This window comes from Medicago truncatula, chromosome 3 (genome assembly GCF_003473485.1).
Source record: "Medicago truncatula cultivar Jemalong A17 chromosome 3, MtrunA17r5.0-ANR, whole genome shotgun sequence".
NCBI lineage: Eukaryota > Viridiplantae > Streptophyta > Magnoliopsida > Fabales > Fabaceae > Medicago > Medicago truncatula.
Window position 1 is genome coordinate 25,152,976 of NC_053044.1, and position 17,122 is coordinate 25,170,097.

The 17,122-nt window shown below is 34.2% G+C and overlaps 1 protein-coding gene, 1 long non-coding RNA gene and 1 pseudogene across 2 annotated transcripts; all 3 read left to right on the top strand.

The window, feature by feature from the left end:
• Positions 1 to 595: 595 nt before the first annotated feature.
• Positions 596 to 2,177, top strand: LOC120579303 (uncharacterized). Its single transcript, XR_005645104.1, has 2 exons — positions 596 to 747; positions 1,535 to 2,177. It is a non-coding gene; the product is annotated as an uncharacterized lncRNA (long non-coding RNA).
• A 1,361-nt stretch (positions 2,178 to 3,538) lies between these two features.
• LOC11424635 (disease resistance protein RPM1-like) lies at positions 3,539 to 6,134 on the top strand (annotated as a pseudogene).
• A 3,708-nt stretch (positions 6,135 to 9,842) lies between these two features.
• On the top strand, positions 9,843 to 14,112 carry LOC11418557 (disease resistance protein RPM1). The gene is made up of 2 exons (XM_003600180.4): positions 9,843 to 12,692; positions 13,496 to 14,112. The coding sequence occupies exon 1, from the start codon at positions 9,912 to 9,914 to the stop codon at positions 12,666 to 12,668; it is 2,757 nt and encodes a 918-aa protein (XP_003600228.2). The 5' UTR covers positions 9,843 to 9,911; the 3' UTR covers positions 12,669 to 12,692; positions 13,496 to 14,112.
• Positions 14,113 to 17,122: the final 3,010 nt, after the last annotated feature.

Genomic DNA, 17,122 nt, shown 5'->3' on the forward strand with positions numbered 1-17,122 from the left:
ATTTCAAGTTTATTAAGATTTAGACCACAGCCACAAACCACCATCACCCACCACCAAACCCCACCCACAAACTCTCCTATAACATTCTAAACATCTCTGAAGTACTTGAGTTCAGTTAAAAAAAGGACATTCTCGAATGACACATTACAATTTTATGTATTTATGAATTCACTTTGCCAAATATTTACAATTTTAAAAACTAGTAATTTTCATTTTCATTCTATATTTAAACAAAATAAATGTAATATTTTTCATTCAAAATTTTGTTTAATTAATGATTGAATTAAATAATTTAATCCAATAAAACCAAGGAAAAAAAAATCCACAATCATAAAACTAACTTCGATTACGACATCTCGTCCAACAAATTCAATTTATTTTGTAAAACGATCTACAACTTGAGACAATTTTTTTTTACAAAGCCACAAACAATTTGGGACGGAAGAAATAAGTTCGATGCAATTCAATAAACAAATGTATAATAGCGGAAAAATAATAATAAATAATATATTGTATTATAAAGTAATAATTATTTTAAAAAATATAATTATATTTTAAGTTTATATTAAATCTGATATGAGATATATTAGTCAGAATATCACCAGAAATCAACTCTATTGAACAAAAAAAGGTACTTATGATATTCCATCATCATCATCATAGGCTAAAACACATTTCTGCAATTCAACGGCTACACGCACCTTAATCAGTTCCCAATTCTTGTTCGTATCTTCTCAATACTCAAAGGTATCTTCCAATTCACAAACCCTTACTTCTTATTATTATCATATTATAATTCAAATTATTGTTTGGGTTTTATTTTCACCGCACCCTCTTTCATTTCCAAACACATCCCACATGTTTGATAAAATGCCTGTTAGATGACTTGACTTAAGAACATTTTTTATTCTTTTTACATTTATAATTACAACATGAGTTTAATGGATATGTAAATTTGTTTTATCATATACTTAAATTCGTTATTCTAGATAAACGATCTAACCGTTCAGTAGCGGGTCCCAATTGAAGTCAGAGCAGTGCTCTAGATTTGAATTTGAGACCTAGAGAGAATCACACTTCTAGGTCTAAAACCTTCACCACCAGGCCAACGGGTTACCTATAAAGAGAAAACAAAGTTATTTGGTCAACAATTTTGTTTGTGAGACACCATATATTTACCTTGTAGATCGCCTGGTTTAGTTTTTTTATTAGCTCTTTGGTTGAGTTGAGTCAAATCAATAACTATTAAAGTATGTATTTTTATACGGTGTCAAATACATTGTCAACTTTTAGATATTCAAATATATTTATCTTCGAACAAATAGTTTTTTGTTCAACTACACGCACTATTTAGGACAAGGTGTTGCAAATAGCCGCTATACGAAACCAATATTTTTTTGCAATCCGTGGTGTTGACAACTCTGTTTTTGAGTTTATGAGCATGAACATTCAATTGATACACACACGGTGGACAATGTCAATTACAATCTTGATGAAACTGATGAGGGTTTTCTTGTACTATTTTATATAACAGACAGGTGGTTGTGGAAATGGTGGGGTGTTTTGCTGCAACACCCAAGAATCTGGCAATGGCCATTGCATGTTCCCTCTCTGGTGCTGTTCTTTTAGCTGTTGGAGCACACATTTCTTATGTCAATGTTGAACCCCAACGAGCGCGGACCTTGGCTCGCGATAAGTTGGTCTTAGATACGTTAAGGAAGAAGTATGGTTACATCCCTCCATCAGAGGTCCGGCGTATGGCTCGCAACGACTCCAATAAGGAGCACAATTAAATGGGACCTCGGGATTGATAATTACATATGGGTGTGCTGCTACTTGCTGAAAGATTTGGTTTTTCATTCTGGCTCCTCTGTATTCCTTTCACTTATTGATTCCTAAAATAGTGAATGATGAATAAATGGTTATTGCTAATGTTCGCAGCCATAATTTAAATGTTCCTAGTTGTTGTGCCTTCATCCGAGTTTTTGCAATGTGTATAGTTGCTATAGTTGCACTCATTGTTATCAAAATGTGTGTTATAGGGTTGGTCTGTTTTACAGATTTTTCTTTGGTAATGAAGTAGTTGCATTGATATTGAAACCATCAAATTGTTGATTGAACTTTTCTTATGAAATATCTCATCAATTGACTAACTCCTCCATTTCATTGTTGTTGAACTCAATTATGGACATTATATGTTTGTTTTGGTATTTGAATGGAGAAAACATGTGTTCTTCTCAATGGAACTAGAGACATACTTTCAGTTTGAGTATATGTCAAATGTAAAACCAAACATAATATAACTGTAACAGGATAAAGTGGATATTAGAATCAACCCTTTAAACTATGGATAAATATTTAACCTGATACTGCACAGTAAATGATTCATGAGATATTGAACGGTTTAAATTTAACATCATGGAGTCATCATAGCTTTATATATAGATATTAACATGTTATCTACCACTGACTAGATTTAGTGATAGTAGGCTGAGGCAAAAATTTAGTGATTCATTAAGTGGTATTGGTTGGTTACATTGGCCACTGTTTACTTCAGTGATGCATTTGTGCAGCTTAGTTCATTATGATGTGGCTAGTGTATAGACCAAATTTGATTAACCTTCTTAAAGCTTATCCAAAATTTATAGAATTCAACTAAAGCAAACATTCATTCTTCTAGTTTTTTATGTGATTATTTGAAGTTAAAGTTTTCAACTCTGCAATTTTATATGTCTAAACATTTCAGATGCTTTGTGGTTTCTCTATAATGTTGAGTTGCTAAATTAATTTGAAGATGACAACTTCTGATGTAAAATTATTAATGTTTAGGCGAGTTTAAGTTGATGAATCTTTTACATATGTTTATCATGTAATCAATTTTATTTGTTTTGCCCTGCCTTCATGTTAACTTATTTTTTGTATCATGGGCCACCATTGTGGCCACATCAGATGCCTTGAAATATCTTTCATGGTGTGACCAAGTTCTTGCCGGAAGAAATCTTTTCAACAAAAGTTCAATTTCATAGTTACATAAAAATCTTGTGGAGGAACACTCTCTTTTCAACAAACACTCTAATCCACATAATGGCAAAGTCCACGCGGAGATCACAACTTTCTGCGGAACTCATTTTTAAAGTATAAGTTATACATTGATTTCATCTATAATAAGATTATTAAAAGGGGTGTTGAAAAGAGTATTCCTAGACCTCATTGTTTATCTTTTCATCTCCCATAATCTGTCATCATTCATAGGGATTAAAGAATGACCAAGGGGAACTCAAAGTCTTTCTCTCAATGTAGAATCAAAACCAAAAATAATTCACACAACATAATCAATATGAAAAGCAACCATTTATCTTTTCAGAAGTGCAGGGTCATTTATCTTTACAGAAATGCAGGGTCATTTATCTTTCTTTTTGGTACATCTTCGGCCTTTAATAATGTTTGATCAGCTTTACAGATATGCGGGGTCGTATTTTAAGAGGCATGTTATTTGAACAACCATTTTTTGACAGCTTATGGGACAACTAAAGATATAATGGCTATTGATATGGAAATCAAGGTGAGCAAAAATTTATTAAAGAAACTAAAATGAGTTTGCATAAAAGGATGTCCATTAAGTTGTCTCAAAATGATTGTCAAAATATCGCAAATGGCACGACCCTCGAGTGGCTGCTCTGTACGTCGAGGAAGCTGAGGTTGTGGGATTTGAAGCACCAAGAAAAATATTGATTGATTGGATGGTACAGGGAAGGGAAGAGCGCACTGTGGTGTCTGTGGTAGGAATGGGAGGGCAAGGAAAAACAACTCTAGCCAAGAAAGTTTTTGACAGCAAGGATATCATTGGACATTTTCATTTCCGAGTATGGATCACAGTGTCTCAATCATATGATGTTGAAGGGTTGTTGAGGGACATGTTGCTAAAAATTTACAAACAAATAGGAGACAATCCTACTCAGAACTTTTATCAAATGGATCGAGGATCATTGACTGCTGAAGTGAGAAAATGCTTGCAGAAAAAGAGGTATGTTGTCGTGTTTGATGATGTTTGGAATGTACATTTTTGGGATGATATTGAATTTGCTGCAATTGATAGTAAAAATGGAAGTAAGATATTTATAACAACAAGGAACATGGATGTTGTGGTGTCTTGTAAAAAATCTTCTTTCATTGAAATGCTTGAGTTGCAACCTTTAACTCATGAACAATCTTTGGAGTTGTTCAATAAGAAGGCATTCAAATTTGACTATGATGGGTGTTGTCCAACAGAGCTCATTGGTACAACTAATGAAATTGTTAAAAAATGCAATGGTTTACCGCTAGCAATTGTTGCCATCGGTGGACTTTTATCTACAAGAGAGAAAAATGTGTTTGAGTGGCAGCGATTTAGAGAAAATCTAAATTTAGAGCTAAAGACAGATTCACATCTAATTGGGATAAAAGAAATTTTAAGTTTAAGTTATGATGATTTGCCTTACTATCTCAAGCCATGCTTCTTGTATTTTGGAGTATATCCAGAAGATTATGAAGTTAAATCAAAGAGAGTGACTCGACAATGGATAGCTGAAGGGTTTGTCAAGGAGGAAAAGGGGATGACTTTGGAAGAAGTGGCAGAAGGATATTTAACAGAGTTGATCCATAGAAGCCTCGTTCAAGTATCTTCACTTAGAATTGATGGCAAAGCTAAAGGTTGTCGTGTTCATGATCTAATACACGATATGATCCTTCAAAAACATGAGGATTTTAATTTTTGCAAGCATATTAGTGATGATGGACAAAGATCCATAAGTGAAATAGTTTGGCGCCTATCAATAACAACCATTGACGATGCTTTATGGGAGTGTGTTGATGGATCTCATGTTCGGTCACTATTTTGTTTTGGAAATAAAGAAAAATCCTCGTCCTACTTTAAAGGAATCTCTAAGATTAGGTTATTGAAGGTTCTTGATTTTGAAGGTTTTGATTTCAATAATATTCCTAAGAATTTGGGAAATTTCATCCACTTGAAGTATTTAAGCATAATGATGTCAATTAGTGAAGTTAAAGTCCCTAAATCGATTGGCATGCTTCATAATCTAGACACCTTGGTTCTAAGGGGTCCATATTATTTTGAGTTGCCAAAGGAGATTAGGAAGCTTAGAAAGCTAAGACATCTTATCGGCACTGAACTGTCATTGATTCATTTAATGTATGGTATTGGAGAGATGAAGTCTCTACAAACTCTGCGTTATGTTTCTTTAAACATAGATGGAGCAGCAGAGGTAATTAAAGCGTTAGGAAAGCTGAAGCTGATAAGGGATTTGGGGTTGCTTAATGTTCCTATGGAATATGGAAGCATTTTCTCTTCCTCAATCAATGAAATGCTGCACTTGGAGAAACCTAGAGTGAATAATATAACAGATTATAACTACATTTGTTTGAATTTGATTTCACCGCCAACTAAGCTTCAAAAACTTATACTAAGAGGTAGGATAAAGGAGTTTCCATAATGGATGTTAGATCTTCAAAATCTTACTGTGTTGAGGTTGGTGTGGTCGTATTCAATCAAAGATCCATTGCAATCACTAAAAAGTTTGAAACACTTGCTGAGCTTGTCCTTGAAGCTTATAAAGTATGAAGGTTTACAATTGCATTTTCAAGATGGAGGGTTTCAGAAACTAAAGGAACTGGAAGTTAGTGATTGCATTGAATTGAGAGAAATTATTATTGACAAAGGATCAATGCCTTCTTTAAAAACTCTTAGTTTAATAGGACTCTTCAATCTGAAGAATATACCCACTGGCATCCAACACTTGGAGAAGCTTGGATCTCTTTATATTTCCGATGTGGATGATGAAATTGAGAAGCGCAGTTCTGCTGAGGATTGGAATTGGATCATGGAGCATGTGCCCTTGTACGAATTTTGAAATAACCCTTTTGTTGTGATTTGGTAGGTGATGGACTTCAAGTTGAAGTGCGATGGCAATTCAGATTCTCTACATGGACTTTGGGATTTGTGTTTCTCAATAAATAAATAAAATGTGTGATCATTCTTTAACATTGGTGTATTAAATATCTAAATTGTTTGTTATTGTAATTGTAATTGTTGCTTTCAAGAATTGTGAGACCTTATTTTTCTGTTGATTTCCATTATATGTTGGTGTAATAAAAATGAAGTTTTAATATGCTTTTATATTTTGGTGCAATAAATATGATGTTTTACTCCCCCGTCCTATATATATCCCTCTTTTACTTTTTTTACATTTCTTAAGAAAAGTTATTAATGTGTCTATTTTGTGTGTTAATATTACCAAATTATCCTTTGTTTGTATGTGTGTTAAATTTGACTTTTCATATTTCAAGATAAGTTAACCGTATTAATTAGGGGTATGTTTAGGAAAAAAATAATAAATGCATCTAGTAATTTGAAAATGGGTTTATATTCAGGGACAATTTTTTAGTCAAATGGATGGTTATATATAGGGACAGAGGTAGTATATCTTATTGGTGTAATAAAAAAAATGGAAAATGTTGAAAAGCACGACAATGCTTGTTGTCAAATTTGCAGAACGGCTTTATAAATGTCATTTAATTATTTTTCCTAATTTTGATATGACACAAAATGACAAATCTTATCTCCGTTGGATCTTTCTTATGAGAAATCACAAAAAAAACACCTCACTCGATGGTGGTTCTCCAAATCAACTTTTGTATGTCTTACCTCACCACTATGGAACGTGGATCATGCATGCTATTATTGCTTAGTAGCATTGTTTTTTGTTTTTTACTATATATATGCAAAAGCATCCATAAACTAAAAAATAAATCCATTAACAAAATAAATTGGATGTTGTTGAACAAGTCGTTCAGCTTTCGTGTGTTGAGTCCTCGTGCCGTACAACAGCGCTCTAAAAAAGTACACACTGCACACCACTAGTGGCGGAGCCACCTATATCTCTTTGTGGGCTTGTGCCCCCACTAAGTTTTCCAAAACATCATGGCTTCATGCATTAATACACTCATATTACATTACACATATATACACTAATACAATTATTTACTTATGTATTTATTTATTATATTTACTAAATTTTTTTTTTATCAACCTTCTATTATTCTATAATGATGTTATCGAACCTATTAAACAAAAACGTTGGTTCTTCATCTCTGAACATATCTTCTTTTATGTTGGTTTCATTTTCCTTAATAATTAATACTCCCTCCGTTCTTTTTTAAGTGTCGTTTTAGAAAATTTTCATGAAAATAGCAAAGTGTATTTTTGCACATTTTCTTACGATTATACCCTCAATTTAATCCACTAATATATCTCTATTTTTTGGCACACTTTATCTTTCCAATAAATTTAATATGTTATATTTTTCTCGTAACATTTTTTTTAAGATCGTAACAAATATTTGTTACTTATTATCTTTTTCTCCAACAAATTCCTTTTTTTTTGCACACTCTCTCTCATAACAAACAATTGTTAATTTTCTAAATATTGTGCACATCTCTTTAATTAATTTAAGTCAATATAAAAATTATATGGATGAAACTTCTTATTCTTCATTGTCATCTTGTTTTTTTTCTTGTATATTGTCAAACGAGTCTTCAACTACTTCTCCCTCTTCACCTTCCATCAACAGTTCCAATGAGTCTTCCACTATTTATTCTTTTTGAACATTCATAGAGTTTTTATTTATTTTTCTCTCAAATTGTTCATTTACTTTGCACTTGAAATTTTTAACAATTATTCATCTTATTTATAGAATTTTAACTCTTCATAAAATTAACAAATTTTTGTTTAAAAAAACAAACTTTAGTTTTCCAAATATATAGCATTAATTAGTTTTATTAAAAAAGATAAGAGTAACCAAACAAAGAAAAAGATACGAGTAATTGACAATGGGTATAGTTGGCAAAACGCACCCTTAAAATACTAAAACGACAGTTAAATAGGAACAAAAAATTCACCCTAAAACGACACTTAAAAAGAAACGGAGAGAGTATATGATAATAATGTAATTATTTATTATAGAAAAACTTATAAGAGGTTTCAAATCAAAATGGGTTATCAATCTTTCTATTAAAATTACTAAAACAAACTTTATTTTTTTTAGTCATTTTGATTTTTAAATGTGTCTTTAGTTAGTTAATTTAATCTTTACATATATTTTTCACTAATCTATTTGGTCTATATAATGAATAACAAAACAACCATTTGAAGATGTGTTCATAGCTTTGATAAATTTCAAATATTTTAGTGAAAACCCATCACATATTTAGAGATCAAAATGACTAATTCAAATTGGTATCGACCTCTAAATTAGTATTGTACATCGGCGTCTAAATTGTTTAAGATGACTCTGCTACAAATTAGAATAGGGTTTTCAAATTATTTAAGATGACCCTGATACAAATTTATATATACATTATCCCTATTATTCAAAATTTCTGACTCCGGCACTGCACATGGCTCATCCATAGTATCACCTCTAACAAAAACTAGAAAAAAGATCTTCTGCCTCGACTCGTGGCTTTTTTTGAGAACTGATGCAATAGATATTCGCTTTTATATTTATTTTGGTGCAATAAATATGATGTTATATGTTAAATTTTATAACATGTATCTAATGTGGATACATATTAGGTTATACACTATACAAAAGGATTTAGAGTGGGAGAAAATGTTGAAGAGTAACAGTACATTAGTAAGAAGAATAACAAAAGAAACTTAACTTCCAATAAAGGGTGAGAAAATTCTAATGAAGTTTCTCAATTTAGCGCCATCAAACAGACAAGCCATATTTATTAACTTGAACATAACTACAAAATAAAAGAATTGCATAGTTATGGTGAAAGAACCAAAACAAAAAAAAACACATATTTAATACTCTTTTGTTGTACCGTGCTTGATTGTAATACTCTTCTACCTTATTAAATGTTAAAATTTCATAAACTATATCAGGTGTTTCTCTCGAACTTAAGTATGGGAATAAATTATGGAAGAATGCACTTCAAACTCTTGGTATGCCATCCTTTATTGGGAAGCTCATTTCAAAAGATTCTCTACATGTGTCATTCTATATGAAACACTAACACAAACATATACACCAAACACGACAATGACATGTAGACACTAATAATAATTTGAAAAAATGGATGTAATTTAATGCACCCACATGATTCGGTGTTCTGTAGACACCGGACGTACCTCCAATTTGAAGTATCGATGCTACATTGGTATAAAAATTCACCTAACTTATGTTACTTATTTTATATAAAATATACAATTTTGGCAATCTTTTGGGAGAAGGATAATACTTATAGTGAACAATCATCAGGCATAGTTAAAATTTAGATACAGAGGTGCTGCTGCTGATTCCTAAAAGCCTTAGCTTTTCATTCTAGCTCCATTGTATTCCCTTCACTTATTAAGGTAACACTGCCAGCTAACACAGAACGAATTAATATCTTTTAATTACTTTTAGAGATAAATCACATGAAAAGCAACTTGCTTAGCTTGTCTCAAGAAGTATTAAAGAATGACTAGGGATACTTGAAGTCTTTCTCTCACTATATGGGGGAAAACGAAAAAGCAATTCATTTATTCGCACGAGATAATCAATAAGACAAGCAGGGTCATTTTTTAATCTCTTTTTGGTACACCTAACCTTAAAACAATTACTACTAATATGTTTAATAACCTTTACAGAGATGCAGGTTTATTTTTTATGTTTTTTCCGTACAAAAAATTTGTTATTAAATAAAGATAATCTCAACTTGCTCAAACAAATATTAAACAATGACCAAGGGAAACTTGGTCTTCCACTCACTGTATATGCTGCATTACATAAGTTTCAATCAGGAGTAAATAGTAGTCTTTATCTCAAAGCACAGTTTTCAATCTCACAAATAACGAAGAAATCAGAATGGCAGAAATGGCTGTGTCTTTTGCTATTGACCAACTTCTTCCGTTGTTGACAGAAGAAGTCAATCTTCTCAAAGGTGTTCACAAGGAATTTGGAGACATTAAAGATGAACTTGAAAGCATCCAAGCCTTCCTTAAGGATGCTGATAGAAGAGCTGCAGCTGATGGAGAGAACAATAGTGAAGGAGTTAAAACTTGGGTGAAGCAGCTTAGGGAAGCAGCTTTTTGCATAGAAGATATCATTGATGAATATATGATCCATGTAGGACAGAAGCCTCATGGTCATGGATGTGTAGCTTTACTTCATAATATTTCTCACTTACTCAGAACCATGACCTCTCGCCATCGAATAGCAGCTGAGATTCAAGACATTAAGTCATCTGTTCGTGGGATCAAGGAAAGAAGTGATAGATATAGTTTCCAACGTTCTTTTGAACAAGGATCAAGCAGATCCAGGGGAAGCTGGAATGACAAATGGCACGACCCTCGACTGGCTTCTCTTTACATTGAAGAAGCTGACGTTGTGGGCTTTGACAAACAAAGGGACATTTTGATTGATTGGATGATAAAGGGAAGGGCAGAGCGCACTGTTGTTTCTGTGGTAGGAATGGGAGGGCAAGGAAAAACCACTCTAGCTAAGAAAGCTTTTGACAGCAAGGATGTCGTTGGACACTTTGATTGTCGTGTATGGATCACAGTGTCTCAAGCATATGATGTTGAAGGGTTGTTGAAGGACATGTTGCTCAAGTTTTACAAACAAAAAGGAGAGGATCCTCCTATGGGTATTTTTCAAATGGATCGAGGGTCATTGATGGATGAAATTAGAAACTACTTGCGAAGAAAGAGGTACGTTATCGTGTTTGATGATGTTTGGAGTCTACATTTTTGGGATGATATCGAATTTGCTGGAATTGATAGTAAAAATGGAAGTAGGATATTTATAACAACAAGGATAATTGATGTTGTGGTGTCTTGTAAAAAATCTTCTTTCATTGAAGTTCTTGAGTTGCAATGTTTAACTCATGAACAATCTTTGGAGTTGTTCAATAAGAAGGCATTCAAATTTGACTATGATGGGTGTTGTCCAAAAGAGCTAAATGGTATATCTAATGAAATTGTAAAAAAATGCAATGGTTTACCGCTAGCAATTGTTGCCATCGGTGGCCTTTTATCTACAAGAGAGAAAAATGTGTTTGAGTGGAAGAGATTTAGAGAAAATCTAAATTTAGAGTTAAAGAGAAATACACATCTAATTGGGATAAATGAAATTTTAAGTTTAAGTTATGATGATTTGCCTTACTATCTCAAGTCATGCTTGTTGTATTTTGGAGTATATCCAGAAGATTTTGAAATTAGACCAAAGAGAGTCATTCGACAATGGATAGCTGAAGGATTTGTGAAGGAGGAAAAGGGAAAGACTATGGAAGAAGTGGCAGAGGGATATCTAACAGAGTTGATACATAGAAGCCTGGTTCAAGTATCCTCACTTAGAATTGATGGCAAAGCTAAAGGTTGTCGTGTTCATGATCTAATACGTGATATGATCCTTGAAAAAGATGAGGATTTTAATTTTTGCAAGCATATCAGTGATGATGGACAAAGATCCTTAAGTGGAATAGTTCGGCGCCTATCATTAACAGCCATTGACAATGTTTTCATGGAGTGTATTGATGGATCTCATGTTCGGTCACTATTTTGTTTTGGAAATAAAATATCCTTTCCCTTTTATAGAGGAATCCCTACGAAGTACAGGTTATTGAAGGTTCTTGATTTTGAAGGTTTTGTTATGATTCCTAAGAATTTGGGAAATTTCATCCACTTGAAGTATTTAAGCTTCAGCCTGTCAGATTTGTTAGTCAAATTCCCAAAATCCATTGTTATGCTCCAGAACCTAGAGTCATTGGTTCTAAAAGATGCATATAATCTTGTGTTGCCAAAAGAGATTAGCAAGCTCAGAAAGCTAAGACATCTTATCGGCCAAACATTGTCCTTGATTGAATTAAAGGATGGAATTGGAGAGATGAATTCCCTACAAACTCTGCGTAATGTTTATTTGGATTTGGATGATGGAGCAGCAGAGGTAATTAAAGCATTAGGAAAACTGAAGCAGATAAGGGAATTGGGGTTGCTTAATGTTCCTAAGGAATATGGAAGCATTTTATCTTTCTCAATAAATGAAATGCAACACTTGGAAACATTAAACGTTGGATCAAGTGTTGATTTCATTGATTTGAGTTTGATTTCAAAGCCATCTATGCTTCGAAAACTTACACTTCATGTGTGGTTAGAGAAATTTCCACAGTGGATGTCAGATCTTCAAAATCTTAGTGTGTTGAAGTTGTTTTACCCTGATTCTACTAAAGATCCATTGCAATCACTAAAAAATTTGCAACACTTATTGATGTTGTCCTTAGACCTTAGTAAGTATGAAGGTTTAGGTTTGCATTTTCATGATGGAGAGTTTCAGAAACTAAAGGAACTGGAAGTTAGAGGTTGCATTGAATTGAAGGAAATTATTATCGACAAAGGATCAATGCCTTCCCTAAAAAAGCTTAAGTTAGTGCAACCCCTCAATCTGAAGAATATACCTACTGGCATTGAACACTTAGAGAAGCTTGAAGATCTCTATATTTGGGGTGTGGAAGTTGAATTTGTGCAGCGCATTCCTACCGAGGATTGGAATTGGATCATGGAGCATGTGGCGCTTGTAAAAATTTATTCCAGAGTCTGGGAAGAAATTCAAAACTCAAGGAGTTAGAAATAACGCTTTATCATACTCTAGGTGTGCTTTTTCTTCCTATAACTTATTTTTTCGTACTAATATCTACTGTTTCCCATATATGCATGAGAATTTTTAATGTTCAATCACTTGTAGAAATTGAGGATTTTCTGTTGATTCCATTGTTGGAGGAAAGGAAGGTCTTATATCCAGAAGCAATCACGTTATACACGAGGATTTAATTTTAAAGAAACTTAACCTCCAAGCACCATTATAAGTTACATGTTAAGGGAAAGATCATTGTCAAAAAATACTTTTATCTTTTCAGTTTTGAATTGGTTTTACAAGTTCAGAAACTTCTGTCCTGATTCTGAACTAGCCCAAAAATAGTTTAAAATTAGTTGAAGAATAGTTTAATGCATCCATAAGTCTTGGTTCCAAATATGTTTACATACTATGAACAATTTTGTTGTGAGACACCATATATATATATATATGTACCTTGTAGATATGGTGGTGTGGTTTAGTTTTTTATTAGTTCTCTCTGAGTCAAATCAATAATTATAAAAGTATGTATTTTTATACGGTGTCAAATACATTGTCAACTTTTATATATTCAAATTAAATTTCTCTTTGAATAAATAGTTTTTTTGTTCAACAATATGTGCTATTTAGGACAAAGTGTTGCATATAGCCGCTATAACGGCGTTATAACACCAAACCAATATTTTTTGTGATCCACGGTTAACAACTCTGGTTTTGAGTTTATGAGCATGAACATTCAATTGATACACACACAGTGGACAATGTCAATTACAATCTTGGTGAAACTGATGAGGGTTTTCTTTTACTCTTTTATATGACAGGTGATTCTGGAAATGGTGTGGTGTTTCACCACAACATCCAAGGATCTGGCAATGGCCATTGCATGTTCCCTCTCTGGTGCTGTTATGTTAGCTGTTGGGGTGCACCTTTCTTATGTCAACGTTGAACCCCAACGAGCCCGAACCTTGGCTCGCGATAAGTTGGTCTTAGATACGTTGAGAAAGAAGTATGGTTACATCCCTCCATCAGAGGTCTGGAGGATGGCTCGCAGCAATTCCAATAAAGAGCATAATTAATGAGACCTCGGGAATCGGGATTAATAATTACATATGGGGGTGCTGCTAATTTCTGAAAGATTTGGTTTTTCATTCTCGCTCCTTTGTATTCCTTTCACTTATTGATTCCTGAAAGAGTGAATGATGAATAGATGGTTATTGCTAATGTTTTCAACCATAATTTAAATGCTCCTAGTTGTTGTACCTTGATCTGAGTTTTTGCAATGTGTATAGTTGCACTCATTGTTATGCAAATTGTGTGTTATAGGGTTGGTCTGTTTTACAGATTTTATCTTTGGCAATTAAATAGTTGCATTGATATTGGAGGCATCAAATTGGTATGTGTTGATTGAACTTTTCTTATGAAATATCTCATTAATTGACTAACTCCTCCATTTCATTGTTGTTAAACTCAATTAAGGACAATATATGTTTGTTTTGGTATTTGAATGGAAAAAACATGTGTTATTCTCAATGGAACTAGAGACATACTTCCAGGTTAAGAATATTGGAATATTTGTCAAATGTAAAACCAAATATAATATAACTGTGTGGGTGAGTATTGCTTCTACCATCATGATTCATGCAGCAGGATTAAGTTGATATTAGAATCAACCCTTTCACCTATGGATAAATATTTAACTTTATACTGCACAGTAAAAAATACAACAAATGTAAAAGGAGGAAGAAAAACGATGCTTTAATTGTTTTCTGCTTCTTCTGTTTTCTTTCTAGTAAAACTTAGGATATGGCAATTTGCAAAATAATGCAATTGATAGCCAAATATCTTTCTCTAACACAACTTTCTAACTTAAAAGGGATTCACACTACTCATCCATAGTATAACCTCTACCAGATGTGAAGAGATAATGTGAGAGATCTACCTGTCATCCATTCTGTAGTCCTTCTGTTGGTCAACTTGTCGCTTTGCTTGCTTATGGATTTCATGGTAATTTAGATGCTTTGCTGAATAGCATGTGTCTCCAATGTTTCTGATGCATGAGATATAGAACAGTTCAAATTTAACATCATGGAGTGTTCATAGATTTATCTATAGATGTGTTGGACAGTATTACTATTAACATGTTATCTACAAATGACTAGATTTAGTGATAGTAGGCTGAGGCAAAAATTTAGTGATTCATATCTTTATCTATAGATGTGTTGAACGGTTCAAATTTTACATTAGTCCCTGTTACTTCAGTGATACATTTGTGCAGCTTAGTTCATTTTACTACTATTTCATGACAATCAATATTTTTTAGAAACGGCTAAATTTATTCACTACGAGTTTGTGCAAGAAACACACTAAAACTCGCGGGCATAAACAAACAGAATTACAGAGGGCTCAGACATAACAGTAACTCCAAACCAAACACTCAGGAACACAGCGCAAAATGCGCAGGAACCACGGCAGTGAGAGGGAAAAACAAGAACATCAACAGACCAAAACAGCAGGAAAAAAAACCCTGCTCTGCACCAGTACAAATAAATGAGGCTGCCATATACCATCCTGCACAAACCAGCACATGTCACCGCAATTTAACACGGCATACCCCAGCCTCAATCTTGTAGCTGCGAAAACTGCAGAGAAACCCGTCCGTTACTGTAAGAGACATGCTTTTGGATTCCAACACCACTCGTAGAACAAACACGTCGGCATCTTTAAACGGCTCAAGAACCATCTCCACGACATTACCTTCACTGCCTCCACCGTATCCTTCACCCCACAAACTGCATTTTTGAAAATAAGATCATTTCTCACCCTCCAAAGATTTCACACGACGGCATGCCAAACCAACCGGAAGCCCTTGCGAATCCCATTATTACCCGCTGCCACATTCCAGACCTCCCACAGCACAAACAAATTTAACAGAAGCTCCATATCAACCTCTATCCACCTTGACACCCCATTTCACACCTTCTTAGCAAAGGCACAATTAATGAACAAATGGATAGCCAACTCCAGATCCTCCTCGCACAAAACACAATTAACCGAAACATCCAGAGGGAGGACATGTCTATTCCGTAAGTTTACTTTTGTTGGGATCCTATCATGCAACAACTTCCAAGAGAAAGCGACCACTTTAGACGGAGCCGGGCTTTTCCAAATTTACGAAAACACCCTCCTTTGCTCTACCACAACCGAGCTTTCCTCTAACATCAACACCTCCAACTTCTTATACATTGATTTAACCGTAAAAACCCCTTTTTCCTCCAATCTCCACCGCCAAAAATCATCTTCTATAGAGGATCTAAAACTATCCAACTCCTCTAATAATTCAACCAATAGCTCGTTCTCCCAAACAAAAAGTGGACGCCTCCAAACAAAGTTCCAATTGTTACCCGTTGTGTTAAAAAGCCCCACCTCTCTAACAGTCGCCTCCTTTTGATTTGAAAGCGAGAAAAGTCTAGGATATTTCACCTGGAAAAAAAACTCCCCCCTCCAAGCCACTTCCCAAAAACTCATGCTCTCACCATTTCCCACTTTTCTAGAAATTTCGGAATTGAACCAATTTGAAACATCCAACCTCACCAAATTGCTCAACCACTTTGAGGCATTTGGCAGCAAATCATTAACGTCACTCCCCAACAAACCGACACTAGAGTTTCCATACTTCTCCACCAATACATCCTTCCAAAGCACATTGCCCTCTTGAATTAATCTCCATCTCCACTTCGCAAGCAAACTCCAATTAACCACCCTCACATCCCTCACCCCCAAACCACCCTCCTCCTTTGGTTTGCAAACCACACTCCACTTCACTCAATTTATCTTTCTACCTCCATCTACTCCACCCCAAAGGAATTCTCTTTGGATTCTCACAATCTTTCGCCACACCTTTGAAGGCATCTTAAAAAAAGACAAATAAAAGATGGGGATAGCATTCAAAACCGAGTTTAGGAGGATAATTCTACCACCAAGACTAATGAACTTATTACCCCAATTATTCAATCTATGAATTAACAAGTCCACTAGCGGTTGCCAAGTAGTAGCTCTTCCGGGATTTCCATCCACCGGTAAGCCTAGGTATTTGAAAGGGAGGCAACCTTCACTACAATTCAAGAAATCACACACCATTTCCATAAACTCCCTCTCCACATTCACCCATATCAAGCAACTTTTAAGGAAGTTTACCTTCAACCCGGATGCCACTTCAATACTCCTTAACAATGCTTTCAAAGTCCAAAGATTCTTGACCGAAGGCTTACCAAAACCAAGAGTATCATCGGGCATATTGAAGGTGAGATAGTCCCATCCCGTCCTCCCTAAACCGGAAACCATCAAAAAGATTTTCACGCACCACATTCCGCATCAAACTACTAAAACCTTCCGCCACTATAAGGAATATAACCAAAATTAAACACCTCTTGGTACAAAAAATAAGTTAA